This window comes from Mustela nivalis (genome assembly GCF_964662115.1).
Source record: "Mustela nivalis genome assembly, chromosome: 6".
NCBI classification, from domain to species: Eukaryota; Metazoa; Chordata; class Mammalia; order Carnivora; family Mustelidae; genus Mustela; species Mustela nivalis.
The window spans coordinates 98,272,771-98,293,102 of record NC_139025.1 but is presented as its reverse complement, the minus strand read 5'-3'; the positions used below and the strand labels follow the sequence as shown (position 1 = coordinate 98,293,102).

Sequence of the window (20,332 nt, the reverse complement as noted above, 5' to 3'; positions counted from 1 at the left end):
AGCGGGTCCACAGGCTCACTCCCCTCCCTCTGCTCTCTCCTACCCCGTGTGGGCTCAGGTGTTCCAGAAGGTGGCTGCTGAGAAGAAGGGCAAGGTGCAGGTCTTCTTCTGTGGCTCCCCAGCCCTGGCCAAGGTGCTCAAGGGCCACTGTGAGCAGTTCAGCTTCAAATTCTTCCAGGAGAACTTTTAGCCTCATCTCTCTCAGTGCTGCCCAACCCACACTGCCAGCCAGCTTGACCATATTGCTCCCATGCTCCACAGAGACTGGCCTCAGAGGACCCACCTTGTCCCACTCCACCCCCAGAGCAGGAGCGGCCAGGGGCAGGTGGACTTCCTTCAAGACCCCGGGAAAAGTAGGGTGCATTCCGGGTTTTGCTGAGAAACTGACCAGGCCAGAGGCCAGCGGCTCCAGAAGGAAGTGCAGAGGGGGCTTCCCAGGCCACTGCCCCTCCAAAAGTCCTCTGAGGGAGGCTTCCCCTACAACAGTGGTCCCACACCTGCTTAATCACCACAGTCAGTCGGGATTTTATCCCGACATTTTCTTATGAAAATTTTCAAACATAAAGATAACTAAAAGAATTGTACAGTGGACGGTTACCCAGTTGCTGGATTCCTCGGTTAGCATTTTGCTATATTTGCTTTTCTGCGTGTTTTCCATCTATCCCTCTCTCTATCTATCAGTACCCCTTGTTTTTCTGATGCATTTTTGAGCATGTTTTGTCACTCCCTGCAGTGGAGAAGTTAGCTAAGAGGGTGTCCTGACTTAGGGCTGGGGTATGCATTGGGAATGCACCAAAGTCATTTGGAAAGTTGGCAGAGCAGAGTCCGTTTAGCATAGGACTTCTCTGTCTCTCTGTCTCTCTCTCTCTCTGTTCACCTAGAATTTTGTATCACGCAGACAGTGGGAGCCGATAGAGGAACTTGAATACAGATTCTAAAATCCATTAAGGGTCCACATGTTTGACTTAGGATCACACGAATCCTAAGGCTTTCTCGCCAGACATACCCCAGGTAGCCACTGGGGGGCACTGCGGAACCAGAGATCTTGGAGGTTTTGCTTGCTGGGAGGGAGGGGTTCCTGAGCAGCAGTGAATCCAAGACCCGCCAGAGCAGACTGTGCCCCACCCTGAAGCCCTGGCTCTAGGCAACACCTAGAGGCCCAGACGTGGGTGGATCTGTGAAGTCCAGAGAATTCGTTTTCAAGATGGGAGTCCTCTAGCTGCCGTTCCCTAACAGCCCCTCACAGATGCACATACAGACCCTCTCCCTACCATACCCACCCCCCCCATCCCTCCCCGCCTGGACCCACTGTCCAGGTTCTGGGGCTTTCCAAGTTTCCATCTGTAAGGTCAGCATAGGCCTGGCTGAGCATAGGTCCAGGCTCTGCCCTGGGGCTCTGCCACCTCTTATCATTGGAGGTGCAGGATCAAATGTGGGGTCTGTCCATCTGGATATTGCCTGGATGTCCAGATGGGGGCCCTGCCACCATCAACAAGAGAAACAAACGCATCCGTATGGCTGACTAACTTTCCTCCTTAGACATTTGTGGGTCTAAGAGGGCTAAGGAGGGCACACAGAAAAGGAACAGAAGGTTGGGCGCCTGGGTGGCTCAGTGGGTTAAGCCGCTGCCTTCGGCTCAGGTCATGATCTCAGGGTCCTGGGATCGAGGCCCGCATCGGGTTCTCTGCTCAGCAGGGAGCCTGCTTCCCTCTCTCTCTCTCTGCCTGCCTCTCTGCCTACTTGTGATCTCTGTCTGTCAAATAAATAAATAAAATCTTAAAAAAAAAAAGAAAGAAAAGGAACAGAAGGAACACAGGCTAACTACAGATAAAAGGTGCATTATGTGAATGTGAGCTCCCCACACTGTCAGCTCCCCACAGCCAGGCCTGCAGCCCCAGAATCTAGCACATAGGGAGCGGCAGTAGGCCTACCCCGCATGTCGACTCCCACAAGGCACAGGTCCTACATAACTGGAATGATCCTTGGGAAGGAAAGGTTCCCTGCACATAGCTGTCATTTTAATCTGGGAAACCAAGGCGTGAACTCGAGCCCACTGAAGGAATCCCTTGGCCAGGCTCCACGAGGCTGCTCTGCTCTGAGGACAGCTCTGACAGAGGCAGCAGGTGCTCCTGAAACCCTGAGACAGGCCCACCCAGACCAACAACACGCCAAAGCCCACAAGCGTTCTCAGGTGGGGAGGGTGACAACCAGTGGCAATGGTACACGGTGTCACAGCCTGGCAGAGTCAAGATTAGGGAGGGATTAGAGACAAGACTGGCGGTGGGCGGACACCTTGGAGACGTGTGGAGAAAGGACCTTTGCTCTCTGAAATCAGGGCACTGGCTGCCAAGTTTGCCTCTGTCCCAGTCAGCTGTGTGACCTTGGGTCTGCCCTGGGACCTCTCTGAGCTGTCGCTTTCTCACTGGTAGGATGAACAGATTAAGGATGAATATTTTTAAGTGCTGGTATATGCGTAATCCTTTCTTAAGAAATACGCAAAGAATATATGTTTCTCATCTGTTTGCTTTGGGGAGTGGGAATGGAGGGACAGGGAAAGGGTATTGTTTGAGGGTTGTTTTATTTTGTTTTTCTTTTTATCTTCTACCCCTCTGTAAAATTTGAAGTTTTTAATGATAAATGGCTGTAGATTTTATAGTTTTTTTTTTTTAAGGATGTTAAGTAAAAGGAAAAAGAAAAAAACCTCACATAACCCAAAATAAGCAACACATGTGTATAGAGCAAGGGAAAAATTGGTAGAAATACATTGGAAGACAAGAAACACACCAAACGTTCCCAGTGGTCAATGGCGGAGAAGATAAAGGAGGACTTTCACATGTTCCTCTTTTATTTTGCACATTCGTGTATTACCTTGTAATGTTTCACCTTATGGTATAGGAATTTTACCCCTGGCTCTTCAGGAATTGCTTGAATTTTCGCTCCTAATCTATGTCCTTAGGTTAAGGCCTATATAGTTTTGTGTTTGTTTGTTTTTTCGAGAATAAACAAAATAGATTTGAAGTTACCATTAAGATCCTGAATACTGTTGAGCTCCCAAATCAAAGCGTCTGGGACACGGCTGGGCAGCGGGACTGGCCTCTCCAGCTGGGGGCGCTGCTGGGCCTCTGCTGAAAAGGGAGGTAGCTGCGCGCAGGGATTGTGTGCCAGCCGGTCTAAGGAGTAAAGCTGGGCCGCATAGACTGCAGGGGCCCCAGGCATGCAGGAGAAGCTGCCTGCACGGGGCTGGGCACAGCAACAGCCCAGCCTCACAGGCCAGATGCCGGGGACTGGTGAGCTGGGGGCTGGGAGGCTGGGGGTCGGAGAGTCAGGGGGAGGGGGGCACTGTTTCTGCTAAACAAACACTCATCGTAACCAGCCTTCTGACAGATTGATGCATCTTTTTATGATCTGTCTTTACAATATGATGACTCTCTCCTTTTAAAAATAAGATTAATTCAGACAAGACATTTATTTTACGGGGAAATCCATCCCAGGGGGAAAAATACTCAAGCTGACTGGCGGAGATGGCTGGAAGGAGACTTGACTCTGCAGCTTCCAGCTTCCCAGCCCGAGCTGTGTGGAATCGGCCCCAAGTGGGCTCCCTGCTCCCGCCCACGGACCAAGGGGGTCATCTTGAATCATTCCACTTGGGTGAGTGTAGCCTGCTGGAGAAAACAAAATAAAGAAAAATACGTAGTGAGTTTCTGTGTGGCTGGTGAGAAAAGGGTACATTTTTTGCTAAAGAAGTTCTGAGATGCACGCAAATGTGGAGGGATCCGAGTTTTGTATATAAATGAAGCTTGTCTTTAAATGCCCCTGATGAGCGTTCAGGAGACATGAATGATTTGTCTCTGTGTCTCTGGGACTGGAAAACGCTATCACCTGGCAGGCGCTTGGCCATGTGTCATGAATGTTTCTGTTGTTATGGTCCCTGTTTCAGCTGGTGGCACAGCTAGGTAGCATTGCCTCTTCTATGTCCCCCATCCTTCACCCCCAGCCAATCACCAAGCCCAGTCCACAGGACATTCTATGGGTTTCTCACATCCATTCCCTTCCCCGCTGGCCCTGCCCAGGTTCAGTCCTCCAACAGCCTTTTGCCTAAACTCTTGCAGCAGCGTCCTGGCTGGTGTCCCTGCCTCCAGCCTCTCCCAGCCACTCCACCCCTCTCTCCCGCCCCCAACTGTTGCAGATCTAACCCCACATCTTTCTGTTGGATAACTGTCCTTTTGCGGTAATCCAAGCCCTGTAACAGGCACACGGGCTTCTCCCATAAGCTAGGCACTCGGTTAAGATCTGCAGCCCCGTTCTCATTGGCTCTTCCCGGCCTCTTGCGTCTTGCCAATGGCCATCTCTCTCTCTCTGCGCTCTGAAAATACCATGTAGCAGAACTCCTTCCAGACAGACCGCCTTCACACCTTGGCCTCTGTAGACATGCAGAGCACCCTTCTTCACCTTCAGACTGAAGTTCCAGAACATTTCCTCACCAGCCCATCTGTGAAGCCAGCCTTGCCTGGTCCCTCTCGTCACAGAATGAACAGCCTCCTCTGTATGATGGCTTGGGACCTACTTCTGCTCGGGCATCTTCTGCAGGTACTTACCTATTTACTAGCCTGGAGACCCCCTCGAGGGCAGGAACAGAGTCTGTCTGTCTGTCTTTTGGCACCTGGTACGTAGCAGGTGATCAGCGAAGGCGTTGGTAAGCTGACAGGACCCCTCGCACCCCCATCTCTCCTTCCTTTCCCTGCCCTTGTTCCCACTCCCCCCAAGGCTAGGAAAACCCTGACATCCTTGCAGGCAGGCAGGATCTCTCCATGAGTAGAGCCAGCCTCCCCCACCTCCCCTTCCTGCCCTGCTGGCTGTCCTCCTGTGGGCAGAGGTCAGGTGCAGAGAGGCCCATGTGTCCAGCCCCTCCATGAGACAGGGAGGTAGGGCTCATGGTCCCTGCACCTGTGACCCCTCCCTCTTCTTCTTCCTCTTTTCTTCCTGTAAGTCAAAAGAGATGAATGACTTAGAAAGAGCAAATGAATCAGAAATAGGATGAGCAAAAAAAAAAAAAAAGAGGGTAATTTTGCCAAGTTATTATTCAAAGGCGCTCTTGGGGACCCAGAACGGGAGCAGCCCCATCCATCACCCCGCAGAGCCAGAGCCACGCAGGCCAGTGGGAGGAGTGGCCTAGCTGTCTGCAGCAGGATCTGTGTGAGGAAGCAGGTGCCTGAGCGTGTGCAGCCAGGCCAGGAGCCTGGGCCCTCTGCCAGCCATCACAGGGGGGAGCAAAGGAGGCCAGAGGGACACTGAAAGGGGTCAGCCAACCATAAGACCCAGGACAAGATCCACTGGCCTGCTTTTCTCGGCAGAGACCAGAGCCCCGCAGGCTGCACTCTGGAGGCAGCTCTGGCAAAAGTACACATAGGGCAGAGGGGACAGTTGGGGGATGGGGACAAGACTCTGGCCTGGGGCCTGCTCTCCTTGGTGTCTCCACCCAGGTCTTTGCTACCCTGGAGGGGGCAGCCACTGCCTCCTCCTACCAGAAGTGGGGGTGGGGGGCTACGTCCCTCTTATCCCTGCATCCCAGGGCTAGGCCTGATGAATGTTCCTTGAGGGAGTGAATGGATGAATGAGAAAATTATTACAGCCCATTGTTTGCTTCTCTTTGTAATTCTTATTATTTTGCCATGATTTTTACCCATAGGTTATCTCTGCATATTAAACTGTCATTATGATCTACTTGGGGGCAAAACCTAAATCTGATTTCTCTCTATGCGAAAGCGCTGCACTCTGCTGGCCTTGGAAAATAAGCATGGATGGAAGGAGGGCGGGGGTGGGGGGTATGAGAGTCTCAGTCCGTGTCCCCAGGGAGGCTGCTGGCCCCCAGGCTCCATATCAGAGTGCATTTTGGTGCCATGAAGTAAACGAGTTTGTTGAATTCCTACCGTTCTGGGTGCTGGAGTTCAACCACGGTCAGAAGGGTCAGGGTCTCCGCTCTCAGTGTCCTCATCTATAGAATGGGGACAAAATAATAATAGTACCTATTAGATATGACGATGGCAAGGATTCAAGGAGTTAATGTGAGCAAGGTGCTTTAAACCGTGCTTGGCATGTGGTTATGTTTCAGTAAATGTTGGTTATTTCTGGCTTAGTCTGTTGGGCAGCTATGACAAGATAGTGCAGATTGGATGATTTATACATGACACAACTTTTTGCTCACAGTTCTGGAGGCTGGGGGTCCAAGATCAGGGTGTCAGCATGGTTGGGCTCTGCTGGGGACCCCCTTCCGGGTTCTGCCTGCCATCAGGAGACACCTGTTGTCCCTTGTCTTTAGGTCCTTCATGACCAGCCGTATATGGAGGCCTAATAAACACCCTCCCGTCCCACAGAGGACCACCATGCTCCCAGGGGGACAGCAAACACCACCGCCCTACCCCACCTCCGGCCCCTCACATCCCAGGGGAAGCCCTGGCCAGGCCGTGTGGACACAGCTGCGGCGCCCCTCCCTGCTTCCTGTCCCAAACCTGCTGGTCCTGGGCTGTAGGAGGCAGGACGAGATCAAATCATAGTTCCTCCAGCTCGTTAGTGCTGCATTGTGGATTCCGGGAATAATGTATGTTCTTTTCTCCCCTGATTGCTTCTGAAATCTCCTGCCTGTTTATCAAATCTGAGCCACGCTTTACAGCCTCTGCTCCTTGGCTCTGTGCTCCTCTTCTCCAGAAGAGGAAAACGGCAAAATTCTCCCAGGGTTTCTCAATTCAGAGTTAAGGACAAGAAGGCCAGTTTCCAATAGCCCGGCCCCCTGCCCCCAGGGGAGAGGGGAGATGGAGTGGGCTTTAGGGAGGTAGGAGGGCCTCAGAAAGAACCTGGCTCCCCTTACCTGGACTGGACTGAGGCTAATGTCCCAGGAAGGAAAGCCCCTTCCTCGTGCCCTACTCCCCCCAACAAAACCCTGTGGAATCAGCTGAGGTCTGCCATTTGAAAATCACTCATTCATTCATTCATTCATTTACGTCAGAAGCGTTTGTTGAATGGCTGCCTTGTGCCAGGTGCAGTGCCAGGTGACAAGGACAATAAAGCAGATGAGAGTGGAGAGCCTCATGATGTGTTATGATGGCCAAAGGAGGAGGGAACCCAGGTCAGGGTGGGGTGAAATGACCGACCTGGGGCTGGCCTGGGCTGGAGCATCCAGGATGGGTCACTCCCATGGCTGGAGCCTCACAGGGGTGGCTGGAAAGCTGGGCTCGGAGACACAGGGATGGTTGCTCTTCTCTCTCTCTCTCTCTCTCTCTCATCTCCATACATTCTAAGGGTTTCTTCTTTTCCACGTGTTCTCTCTCTCTGTTATCTCCAGCACAGAGAGGACAAATTTCTTCCATATTGGCTCAAGATCCCACCAAAGCACAAAACTGTTAGTTTCTAGGGCTTCTTAAGGTGTAGGCCCAGAACTGTCTCAGAGCCCACCACATTTTATGGGTTAGAACAAATCAGACCAGCCCAGATCAGCTGTGGAAGGAGGTCACCCAGAATGAGACCATAGGGAGAACCAGTTCACTGGGGAACATCTCTGATACCCACCACCCCCTGACGTAATATCCAGGAGTATTTTACAGGGGCGGGGGCGGGGGTCTGGTTTTCTGAAGTTCCAGGATTTCCACAAAGACTCAGTTCTTCATCCTCCACATTGTTCTCATCAACACACACACACACACACACACACACACACACACACACACACAGAAACACTGCCACCCCAACCTGTAAAATTAATCAGCTCTCTAAGATGCTGAAGTATGTGTGTTATGAAGGAGAGATTAAACACCATCCTTTTTTAGCTGCCTATTTATAAGGTGTCTTAAATACATTATCTCATTCGATCCTGATTGCCATTGCATTTTAGAGATGAAGAAACAGGCTAAGCAATCTGCCCACAATGGTGAACTAGGTCTGTCTAATCCCCAGGCCCTTCCATCATAGCCAAAGGAATGACTAGAGAATGAGGTAATGTTTCTAGTCTGAACAAACAAGGCCCTGAAAGGTAGAATTACCCAGGGTCCCACCACCAGGATCCCGATGCCCCCGTAGAAGGGAACAGACATGAAAGAGAGCCCAGGGCCTTGCACAAAGCAGGTGTCAGGGAACTTGAGCCTGCCTCTCCTCCCCAAACCTGGTTTCACGCTCAGCTCACTGTTACCGGCCCCAAGAACGCAGCCTGTGCTGCGTGATGGGCATAACTGTGGGCATGACCCCGTTCTCTGTCTGACGGGGCGGGAAGCCGGAGGGCGACCCGGAAGGACTCAGTCCATCCCCATCCTACCTCGTCCTTCGCTGCTCACCTTCCCCAGCAGTCACTTGCGCTTGGAGCAACCCATTCCTGGAAAGCAGAGGAGAGCAACAGATTGAGGCATTGACTGTGTGCGGCCAAGTGATTTATTTTTAATGTGACTAAACAAGACACACACCTGCCTGTAGAAACGTAATCACATGGAATCATCAGGGACTCAGATGGCCGTTGAGGCCAGGAGAAGACAGGGAACAGGAGAGAGAGAAGAGGGGGGAGAAGACAGAAGGGGGGAAGCAGAGAGGAGGCGGGGGGCCCACTCCCTAAAAGTTATGATTCCAACCACATCCGTGAAGCACCTCCAAGTGGGCCAAGGGCCCCCACTTAGCTTCGCTGGTACCTGAAATTTCACAGTTGGACTTTTCCTTCCCGTGGTCCAGTCAAACACAGTATGTCCCCCACTGAAGGGTCCATGTGACAGCGGAAGGGTATAAAATGACACTAATCAATTTTATTTGGTGAAAAAGAATTTAGAAGATCTTTTACACAAGCAGGGTTCCCCACCCCCTCCCTCCCGGGGAGATGGGTATTAAAGTCTATGGACCAGAGAGGAAATGGGGGGTTGGCTCTGGAGACTTTTCTTTTATAACTTTCTTAATTATCCCAGCAGCCCATCCTGAGGCTCTGCGGTGTTCAGGAGCTATGGGTACAATCCAATACACATGTAACTTCATTCAGTCTTGGCAGTGGCCCTGGGAGTTGTCCCTGCTCTCCAGGTGAGGGCTGCGCAGCCCAGTCTGGCCTGTTGTCTCTCTCAGCCCTCTGAAGTTGAGATCTGGACGCAACAGTTTCTCACCGATTGCCAGTAGCTCCTGGTGGCCACTCACGATAGTCATGTCAACAGACTCAAGTGGCAGAGATGGGACATGAATGTCCCATCTCCATTGTCTAACTCCATTTCTCTCTCCAAATATCTAACTCCATTTCTCTCTGACACAGAAATCTAAGCTGGTAAGAAGTCCGGGGAAGAAGGGTGGCTCCATGAGGTGGCCCAGGGATGGGGTCTTTCTGTGTATCCCCTGACCCTCTCTTCACAGGGAAGGAAGGAAGTAGGCCAGCAGTTCCTGTAAGGGCATGACCCAGCTCCACACGATCCCTGTCATGGGCCAGCACTTAGGGACACGGCTCCACGTAGCTGCAAGGGATGCTGGGAAATACGTTCCCGAACCAAGCCAGCTCAGAGGAGGTCTGGTGAAGCTGAGAAAGACAATGACAATAGGGGACGATAAAACAGTTTCTGGCACAAACAGGAATGATCAAAATTAAAAGGGCATACACCACTTGATCCTGTAATTGTAGTTCCAGAAATCTACTCTAAGGGTACAATTCACATAGATACGCAAAGATTATGTATAAGGGCAGTACTGGTGGTTTTAAAATATGTTCACAAATCCTTTGCACTCCTGCCTCCAAAAATGCTGGATTTAGTGACTTGTTTCTGAGGAACAGAATGTGGCCCAAGTGACAAGTTGTGACGTGTGAGCTTAGGTTGTAAGAGGCATCGTTGCTTCTGCTTTGTTCCCTCTTGAATAACTCCTGCGGGGGGATTCCAGCCACCATGTGGTGAGGACACCCAGTCAGCCTTGTGGAGAGGCCCACATGGGGAGAAACTGAGGCCCACCACCAATGGCCAACACCCACTAGCCAACCCTGTGAGTGAGTGTCCCCTCCAGCCCCAGCCAACACCCCGTGACTACAGCCTCAAGAAGAATCCTGAGCCAGAAGCCACTCAGCCAAGCTTCTCCCAGCTTCCTGACAGACAAGAACTGGGATAGATAATAAATATTCATTATGGTTTTAAGCCACCAAGTTTTGGGGTAATGTGCTAGGCAGCAATAAATAACTAATAAAGTAGTCATCACTTCCTTATTTGTAATAGCAAAATCAAAATTAGAAATGCCAGAAATGTCAATAATGAGAGGTAATGAGAGGTTAAAAAACCATGAGAAATCCGCAGATTGGAACAGGCAGCTGCTGGGATGAGATAGGGCTCATGTAGACTGGGGTGCTCTGTGATTGACAGCTCCCCAGACACCTTACATGAAAATAGCAATTTGCAGAACACTTATGGTATGATCCCAATTATATTAAAAAACAAACAAACAAACAACAAAAACAGAACAACCAGGGGTGCCTGGGTGGCCCAGCCGGTTAACATCTGCCTTTGGCTCAGGTCATGATCTGAGGGTCCTGAGATTGAGCCTTGCATCAGGCTCACTGCTCGGTGGGGAGTCTGCTTCTTCCTTTCCCTCTCCCCATTCCCCCACTTGTGCTCTCTCGCTCACTCTCTTTCTTTCTCAAATAAAAAATAAAATCTTAAAAAAATGATATGTATGTGTACACATAGACATAGATGTAATGAAGTCATATCTGTGTGAGCTCAGGCATGTGTATTCATATCTGTGTGATCGCAGGAACTTCCCTGAGGAACAGGGTTGAGATGCTGCATCCCAAACCCAAGCTGTGAGTCCGCCTGGGAGGAGGGAAGGGGAACTGGCAGGGGCGGGGGGCGACGAGGATGGGGGTACGCTGTGATATTGACATTTTGCCAAGTGATCTCCATCATGTATTATTTCAGCATCTTCCATGAAAAAAAGTTTGTGTATTCCCTGTGTGATGGAACAAGGAAAATCATGACAAGAGACACAGAGGCAGGGAGAAGGAGGACTTGGAAGGAAGCAGACGAGAGGGAGAGGCGTTTCTCAGCTTGTGGGTCTTCACTACAGGCATCTGGATCAGAAAGGGGAGGAAGCCTCCCTGTGTCCTTTCCCTCGCTGGGTGAAGGCTGCCAGCCGTGGTGCTCAGGGTGGTCTGGTGAGGAGGAAGAGGACAGGAACTACCTGATTTGGTCCCTCCTTTCCCCTTGTGGGCTTTGAGGTACGGAGGGCAGGCAGGGGTGGGGAGGGGGTCTACACCCAGAAGGGCAGGGCTCAGGCCATGTCAAGTGGCTAAGGGACATCAGGGGAGAAGGGGGAAAACGGGTGCCGTGGTAAGCCTGGAGCAGGGAGGGGTATGGGGCACTCTCACTCCCCTGGGTATTCTGTTCTGCTTGCCCTACGGGGACAGTGGCTGCCCTGGTGTCCCCAGGCTCAGGAAGTCCATGAAGATTCGGCATAAAGTCCTAGGGAAGAATCAGTCCAGGCCTTGGACACAAAACAAAGATGGGAGGAGGGGGCTCAGAGAGGCCCAAGACGATTTGCAGCCCTAGGAGGTCGTGGCTTCAGCGAACAAGGAAGCCAAGGAAGCTGGCTTCCAGCTCTGGGATCTGGGCTCTGGGTCACCGACCTGGTCCAGCCCCCCAACCCAACAACCCGCCTAGGCCTCCACAGGAGAAGGGGCCTGGGGCACCTGGGCTTGCCAGACAAACCCCTGTATTCTTCCTCCACCTCCCTGTAGGCTGGGTCCCCCATCCTGGCAGCCTCACTGAACCCTCTTCCCTGCACCCCTGAGATGAAACAAAGAGAAAGCTGGCTCTTTTCTACTCCCCCCACTTCCCGGAGAGCTCCTGTTGGCCCTCAGGAGCTCACCATCAGAGCCCCATTAAAAACCCACAGAAGCCTGAAACATTACAACCCCCACAGGAGACTACCATGTCCACCTCCAGAATTGAAAGGAAAAAACAACACACAAATGACACTGTACAAAGACCTGATTTTCTTTTCCCATGAAATTATTTCCACAACAACGACATGTTTCGCCCTTTCCCTTCAGCACACTCGCGTGGGCCCTGGACAAAACTGTGAATGACACAAGACCCATTGGAGTCTCTACCACCTCTCTCTGCCTTCTTGCCTCCTCTCCATTCCCTGCACACACACCCCCCCGTCAGTTTCCAGTTCTTCGGAGGCTCATTCCCTGCCCCCTCACCTCCAGGCCTCCAGGCCTTTCTGGAGAAGTTCCCAGAGCCTGGCAGGCTCAGCCCCTCTGTCCACTTACCTAACTCGGACTCCACCTTCCCAGCCAGCCCACAATTCCACTCTTCCAGCAGCCTCTGGCCGTCTCCCCATTACCCCAGCTGCCCATCTGCAGATGAGGTCTCCAGGGTTCCTCACTCACTTACTGCCCTGGAGGGTCACACTTGGACCCGCATGTGCTTCCCCTCCCGAGACCACCGCCCCTCCCACCCCCACAGTTCATATGTTGCAGCCCTAACCCTCTGGCTCTATTTGGAATAAGGAGGTAATAAGGTAAAATGAGACCACCAGGTGGGGTCCTGATCCAACAGGACCGGTGTCCTTCTAGGAAGAGTCTCCGGAGAGCTTTCTCTTTCCGACTGCCCCAAAGGAAGACCATAGGAGAACACAGAGAGAAGGTGGCCATTTTGTGCTCCCACAAATGCATCAATATCGGAAATCGTCCATTTGTTCATAGCAAAATTAAGAGTGCCCAATAAATATGCACAGTTCATCCTGGCCCACGCAATTAATTAATCACTCCTTTACATTATTCAGCTTGTCAGCCTGGATTGAGCTCCTCCTATGTGCCAGACAGGTAACGCTCAATACAAGTTCACTTCCTTTGTGGGAAAATGGACATGGTGTCCGCCTAACCAGGCGATAACCCTAAAGGAAACCAATTAACCTGCCCTTTCCCGGGGTGTCTGATGGAACTCTGCGTGCCCGTCAGAGCCACAGGAATATCACTAACAGGCAATGCCAGCAGGATTAGCTCTGCAAAGTGTTTAAAGTTTAGCAAGAATGCTTTCTGCAAATGTCAACACTCCAGCTTGTTCCCTGCAAACCAGCCTTCTAATCACCGGGGCTGCCGTTTCCAGCTCATTGAGCAATGACATAAAGAAGTCCCGACACAATCAGTTCTCGAGAAGAAAAACACCAGAAGGGGGAGAGAGGGAGGAACAGTCAGAACTGCCTACTAAGTGCAAAAGACAGTACCCGCTGCCCCAGTTACGGGCACCTCCGGTTCTCAGAGCAACGCCTACAGGGTCCCTGAGGCTCCAGATGTCACCCAGCTCCAACCAAGGCCAGGGGGGATCTGCCCTTGCGTTTCGTGTCAGAGAGGGAGTGACTACAGAGGCTAGTCACAGGAAAAGAGAAGAGCGAGGTGCCTCTTGCCTGGATGTCCCGGCACCCTGATCTTCTCCTCTCCCTCTCCAATTCCCCTCAGAGGCCTGGTGTAGGGATGTAATGGTTTGGGAAATTTTGAGCTAAAAAAGGAAATAATTGGGACGCTTGGGCAGCTCAGTTGGTTAGGCAACTGCCTTTGGCTCCAGTCATGATCCTGGAGTCCCGGAATCGAGTCCCGCATTGGGATCCCTGCTCGGCAGGGAGTCTGCTTCTCTCTCTGACTCTCCCCTTTCTCATGCTCTCTCTCCCTCTCATTCTCTCTCTCTCAAATAAATAAATAAAATCTTTTTCAAAAAAAGGAAATAATTTCTTTCTTTCTTTTCTTCCTCCCTCCCTTCCTCTCTCTCTTTCTCTCTCTCTCTTTCTTTCTTTCTATCTTTAAGACTAGTTGGGATTTCAAAACAAAGTTACTAATGGAAATGATACACTGGGGACTTTCCAAGAAATTGCTAGTAGGGAGCAGCCTGTGCTCGGTGACTGTAGATGTGAAGACATTTAGCCTTGGATACAGGCGGACAGCTGGGTCAAGGAACCTAATGCCTGCCTCCTGGGCGGCACAGGCAGTGGACAGCCCGAGGGCAGCAAGTTCCTGATTCTGATCTCCAACCATCCCCGAGACTGCCTGGTCCTCCGTTCTCCACCCTGGCAGCTCACTAGCATCCCAAGGTGAGCTTTCAAATAAATACAAAAGTCAGGACTCACCCAGAGAAAATCATAATCTTCAGGGGAGGGACCTGGTGTCATACACTTCAACTCCCCCTGTGATTCTATCTTATAGCCAAAGTTCGAAACCTCTGCTACAGCCTAGGCATCCGGGGATCACAAGAAGCAACTGGAGCATTCCTCCAGAAAATTTTGCCAGGTCTCTCCCCTGGAGATCGCAAATCAGTGGGTCTGGCAATAGGCCCACGAATCTGTTTTTAATGAGCTTCCAGGCGCTCATTATGATAAGATAAGCTTGGGGAACCCCAAATGTAGCAAAATGCAGTACGCTCATATTATCATCATTATAATCACTTCTGACATGTTATATTTTTATTTGCGTGTATGTTACTGTTTCACATCCATCACTAGGCTGTAAGCTCAGGGTGGGGGGAGAGGGGGCTTTGCCTTATTTGCTGTGGTGTTTTCAGTTTGGAACAAAGTGCAGGCAAATCATTATGGGGACCCTAATGGATGTGTGTCGAATGAATGACTATGTTCTTCTGCACTTTGTCATTTCTACCTTGTGAACCAAGGCAAGGATAAGGTGGAAACGCTGAAAGAAAAAAGAAATATACATATTTTCACTTTTATTTCACTTTCCTGTATAGATCTAGAGTCCTGCTGTTAGAACATAAAGATGTATTTTATATAGAATTTTATTTTCTTCATTCCATCATCAAGTTTGGTTATTTGGAGATCTGAAGACCCCAAGAAAATCAGAAATGTTCAGGGGGAAGAAAAAAAAAACTTTCTAAAGTTTTTAAGAGAAAATCCCCTATTCCTACCCATTTTTTTTTTCCCTGAAAATTTCTGGTTCACTGCTGAATTTATTTACTGTGTCACCACTGTTTCCCAGTAAGTGCCACTGGGGAATTCAGGGAAAAATCACCCACGGGACTGCCCTCAAAGATGTCCCAGTTAGTGGGAAGCCAGCCCTGGAACTAGTCAGTTACAGTCCAGAAGGATAACATGTGACGTCAAATCTAAGATACTTTCTGTTGTAAGATGTGCCATTAATTCACGATCCGCCAGGAAAAATGCTGCCGATGAAACTGGGATGTGCCCTGCATTTTAAGACCTATGCTAGTTTCAGATGTGCACGGGTAGAGGGGAAAACGTGCATTTTAGAAGTGGTAAAATGTGTAAGTGTTGAGAGGTACATTCAGACCCAAAGGGTGTTGGGCAGAATAAGTTGGGCCAGGGGGAGGGGCAGTGATGCATGGGGAGGAGAAAGTGGGCGGGGGGAAGGGGGAAGGAGGGAGAATACAGGGCAGCCAGTGTGGAGAGGTCTGGAGCATGGCTAGGTTTAGGGATCCCCACTCCCGCCCGGGGCTGGGGGCACTGAAGGGCGAGGCGGGAGAGGGCAGCAAAGGTCAGGTCATGACTGCCACATAGGTGGGTGACCTTAGCCTCGGGTTACACATGTAGCATTCCCCGTCAAATTCAAAACTGCTCTGTGGGGCAATAAATTCTATAATTGCCCCATTACTAAACCGTCTAGAGATACGCACTCTTTATCCTTCAGGCAAGGAGAGCCATTCAAGGGTTTTAAGGCAGAAAAAGTAAATACCATAATCAGATTGGTGAATATGCCTGCCTGCTGGGTGCTTGTGGGGATTGCCTAATTAGAATGCTTTTTTTTTTTTTTTAAAGATTATTTATTTATTTATTTGACAGAGAGAAATCACAAGTAGGCAGAGAGGCAGGCAGAGAAAGAGAGAGAGGAGGAAGCAGGCTCCCCACTGAGCAGAGAGCCCAATGCGGGACTCGATCCCAGGACCCTGAGATCATGACCTGAGCCGAAGGCAGCAGCTTAACCCACTGAGCCACCCAGGCGCCCTAGAATGCTTTTTGAAGAGCTAATATGTTCATGCAAGCCAACATTTTATTTTATTTATTTATTTTTAAATTTTTAAATTTCTTTTCAGTGTACCAGAATTCATTGTTTATGCACCACACCCAATGCTCCATGCAATACGTGCCCTCCCTAATACCCACCACCAGGCTCACCCAACCTTTTTAAAAAAGATTTTTATTTATTTATTTGACGGAGAGAGAGATCACAAGTAGGCAGAGAGGCAGGCAAAAGAGCGGGGAGAGAAGGCTCCCTAGCAGGAGCCGAGCAGAGCCGAGGGATGCAGGGCTCTATTCCAGGACCATGACCTGAGCCAAAGGCAGAGGCTCAACCCACTGAGCCACCCAGGCGCCCTACAAGTCAACATTTTAAAAGATAGCAAGAGAAAACTCTTCTTTCCAGTTCTACCCTCCTCCCTTGGGGCAAAAAACATGATCAGTTTCCTCGGTGCCCTTTTAGAAGGATCTAATGCACCTGCAAACAGATAGTCTTCGTCCTTCAGGTCTAGTTTCCCCACTGACCCTTTCTTTATTTCCCTGTAATCTGCAGACCTCCCCTCTTCCTCTTGCTGTCTCCTGCTGAGTTTTCAGCAGAATTTATTGTCCCTTTAACTCCTTCCTATTTTAGACTTTAAGAATGACTTTGGGTGGCTGTCTTTTTTCTAAGCAATCTGGCTCACGATTCATTTCTTCCTACTGTTTCATGACCTCTCTCGTGACCTCTCATGTCAGTACTTTCTTCATGGAGACAACTGCTTCACTCTGTTCTCTTACTTTCTGGTTAGATTGTTCATCTGCTCCATGGCAACATTCCTTGGTGTGTCTTCTTCACCTGCTGTGTGTTTCTTCTCCCCACCCCCACTGCCTTTATTTCTTGTCATTGCTTTGTGTAAATGACTCATCATGGAAGCAGGTGTTTTTCCCCCTTTCCCTTGGGCCTCCTGCAGGAGAGCCGCCAAGGTTGTCTACCAGGTGAGCTCAATTTTCCTGATGACCCGGGTCAATATAAGGACTCTTAGCCTTGAATGCTCTTCACCATCGGTGAGGCTTTTCCCAGTGCCAAGCTTCTCCTCCCCTGTTGCCACAGAGACAGACTGCTTCTTACAAATACACTTAGTCCTGTTCTAGTGGGACCCACACCCAAACTGCACACCTGCTTCCCACTGTTGCAAATGAAGGCTTTCTCTGTTGCTCCCCACCTTCTGGATGAATGCTTTGCAAGCTATCCTGGAGACTCTACACCCCAGGGCCCCCAACTCCACTTCCTCCTACAAGCACCTCTGCAGAAGAGCCAGTGTTCTGGGGCACCTCCTTCACCCGTTTTGTCTTCACGTTGGCCCTGGCCTGTGGAACAGACTGGAAGCAGAAGGATCAGAGGCTGGTATACCAGGGAGGTGATGGTTCCCACATCAGGGAGCTGGTGTTGGAGAGGAAGAGAACTGGATCTAATACAGCCTTAGGAGTTAGTGTGGATGGCTCTTACTAGCTGATGGGACATTTGAGTGGGGGCGGGGGACATGGCTCAGGCAGAGAGGGATGATTTCAGGGCTGGCTGCCAGAAGCTCATAGAACATGACTTCCTTTTCCACAGCTTTTCTGCCCAGTTCTGGGCTGCATCTACTGGGGCAGGGAAGGCCATGGAGGAGTCCTAATGGGCCGGTGAGCAACCTGCCACTTCTCTGGAAGGTCCCCTGCAGATACCTAGATGAAATTCAGGTCTGCCAGAAATGTCTAAGACTCTAAGGAAGTCGGAAGCCGAGTTCCTTGTCCTCCCCCAATTCCTGTCCTACCAACCACATCTTCTTAATGATGAGACCTGAAAATGGGATTTACAAAATTAAAACATGTCGGCACAAAAGGCTCTGTAAAATTGTTGCTAATCCAGCGTTTCCTGCCAAGTCTTCGTGGCGGTGGATGGGCCACCTACTGGAGGTCATGTAGACCACCACCAACCTTCCGAAAGGCCTTCTAGAGTATCCAGCGTTGCACAAATGGAACAGAGAACTTTGTCTTTCCCTAGGGATCCACAGAGAAAAAGAAAATAAAATCTACCTAGTCCCAGAGATGGTCAGAGCTCAAAATTGGGATTTGCTGGCTGCAGTCTTGTTCATTCCCATTCAGGAATACAGCTGCCTCCCTGTGTCCAAGGTGAAATGTCATTGTGTCATTGCTTCTGCTCCCTGAGGACAGATTGATAGCTACTGACACAATCACCCAGGTAAGGTGCCTTTTGTATCTGGTTTTTGTTTTTTGTTTTTTGGTCTTTTATAATACTTTTACCTTGGCTCCTCCTAGAATATATTTCTTGACCCAGCTCACATGGTTCCAGCTGGTCTGGCCTCAATGCTTTCTGCACACAGCTTTGATATCCTAGAACAACATATCCAATTTAACATAAGCTGTTCCCTATTAGTGATTTCTTTGGAAACTCTCCAGCAATTCCCCAGCTAGTTATTAGGGCTCTTAAGGATTTGCTTTAGCAAGAATAATCCTGGGAGGTTGACTTTCTAACCCTAAAAATCCCAGGCTGTGTTCTGCAATGGAATGTTACACAATCATTTAAAACGGTGCTTATATAAGATAGGGTTTTTAGGGAATTTTTTAAAACTTGGGAGAATGTTTATCATATTGTGAAGGAAGCAGGATAGAAAATTGTATAATTTCAACTATGTTAAAAATATGTGTGCGATAGGTTGAAAAGAGGCTTTCACCCTAGCCCTCCCCACCACCCTATAACCACCCCAATTTCCTTTCCAAGCAATTAAAGCAATATGCTTTTTTTTGTCAAGTTAATGAAGGCTATCTTGTCATCTAACCTTGACAGAGAGGAGGTAAATGTTCTCTCAGGCTAATAAGGTCAGCGTGTTTGCTCACAGGAAATAGAGTTATGAGTAGAGTAATGGGAAGAATATTAATTTCTCATGTGTGTCAAATATTATTTGTATGGTTGTGGGATTTTTTTTCCTGGAAGAAAGTAGTGTTGGGGTAGTGAGATATCTTATATTGTAGATGCGCCGTTGGGCAAAGCAGCTAAGGTTTGGGCAAAAGACCCCTCCATCCTGTACCCTCCATCCCTGTGCTCCAAACAGGCCTCCTTCAGGGACCTACTTGTCTTCTAGAGCAGGAACAGATGGAGGCACTAGAGACAAGCCAGTCTATCAGAGCCAGAGGATGGGAATGTGGGAGGCTCGAGAGTGGATTTAAGAGTTCCTTGTTTGTTTCAATAGTGTCAGTCCCAGGAGGGGCTGAGTACGAAGAGGTGAGAAGCCCGAGGGGCGACAGGAAGAGAGGAGAGGGGAGAAAGACATCCAAGCGGGACAGGGCATGAACAGCCTCCCCCAACTGGGGACACCTGGAGGGAGAAAGTTAATCTCCAGACAGCCACCTCCCCTGAAGACTCTAGAAAGAACCTTTCACAGGAATTGCAAATATATATGCCCAGTAAGGAGATTGGAAAGAAACAGCTAAAATGTTAACCATGCTTCCTTCCAGATATCTGGATTATGGGTATAAGATTTTGCTGCTTCTTTGTTTTTCTGAAATTGTCCATTTTTTTTTAAATAATAAGAGATATGTGCTATTTTTAAAATCAGGAGGGGAAAATAAATTCCATGACCATTTGTACAGGGAGGTCTCAAGTCCCGAGGTCTCAGAGGAGGCCCAGGCAGGTTTGGAGGAGTGGGAATGCAGCAGTGAGGGGTGTGTCAGACTGGTAGCGACCCCTACCAGTCAGGCCATTCCCCTGCCTCTGAGAGGAAGTTCCTGAACAAGACACAGTATTTGCGCTCCTTCCCGAGGCCAGAAACTGCCGCTTGCCCTCTCCACTCTCCACGGAGAGCCCCACAGCAGAACCCCAAAAGAATTTCAACTTCATACCAAGTGTCCCTGTGGCTCTTGCGGTGGCCCCAGTGTTCTGCTGGAGAGAAAACAGGGCGCTGATGGCTGGATGGAAAGTAAGGAATGGTCCTCCCGCTGCAGTCTTTGCTCCCAGGTGGCTCCTGGAAAATTCTGGGTGGGGCTCCTGAATGGCTCAGTTGGTTAACCAACTGCCGTCTGCTCAGGTCACGATCCTGCAGTCCCGGGATCAAGTGCCACATTGGGCTCCCAGCTCCATGGGGAGTCTGCTTCTCCCTCTGACCTTCTCCCCTCTCATGCTTGCTCTCCCTCTCGTGCTCTCTCTCTCTCAAATAAATAAATAAGAGTTAAAAAAAAAAAAAGAGTTTAAAAAACCCACAATGCCCTTATTTAAAAAAAAAAAAAGAAGAAGAAGAAGAAGAAGAGGAAAGAAAGAAAGAAAGAGAGAGAGAGAGAAAAGAAAAAAGAAAAGAAAAGAAAAGAAAATTCTAGGTCTCCAAGGGGGTAAGAA

At 49.8% G+C, this 20,332-nt stretch overlaps 1 protein-coding gene and 1 long non-coding RNA gene across 6 annotated transcripts in view; one reads left to right on the top strand and one right to left on the bottom strand.

The window, feature by feature from the left end:
• The window catches only part of LOC309867838 (NADPH oxidase 5-like), a 29,772-nt gene extending 29,188 nt beyond the window's left edge, over positions 1-584 (top strand). For all 3 annotated transcript variants that reach the window (XM_082736899.1, XM_082736900.1, XM_082736898.1), the window contains exon 17: positions 59-584. In XM_082736899.1, coding sequence (XP_082593025.1) covers positions 59-190 — 132 coding nt within the window. In that variant the 3' untranslated portion in view covers positions 191-584. The remainder of the gene's footprint in view (positions 1-58) is intronic.
• A 2,039-nt stretch (positions 585-2,623) lies between these two features.
• Positions 2,624-19,962, bottom strand: LOC309867863. Of its 3 annotated transcripts, none has more exons than XR_014313357.1 (3): positions 19,843-19,962; positions 5,928-5,992; positions 2,624-3,662 (listed from the first exon to the last, which is right to left on the bottom strand). It is a non-coding gene; the product is annotated as an uncharacterized lncRNA (long non-coding RNA). The 3 variants fall into 3 exon arrangements; XR_014313358.1 differs by having other exon boundaries at positions 2,624-3,659; positions 19,843-19,950; XR_014313359.1 differs by lacking the exon at positions 19,843-19,962 and adding an exon at positions 14,110-14,233 and having other exon boundaries at positions 2,624-3,659.
• Positions 19,963-20,332: the final 370 nt, after the last annotated feature.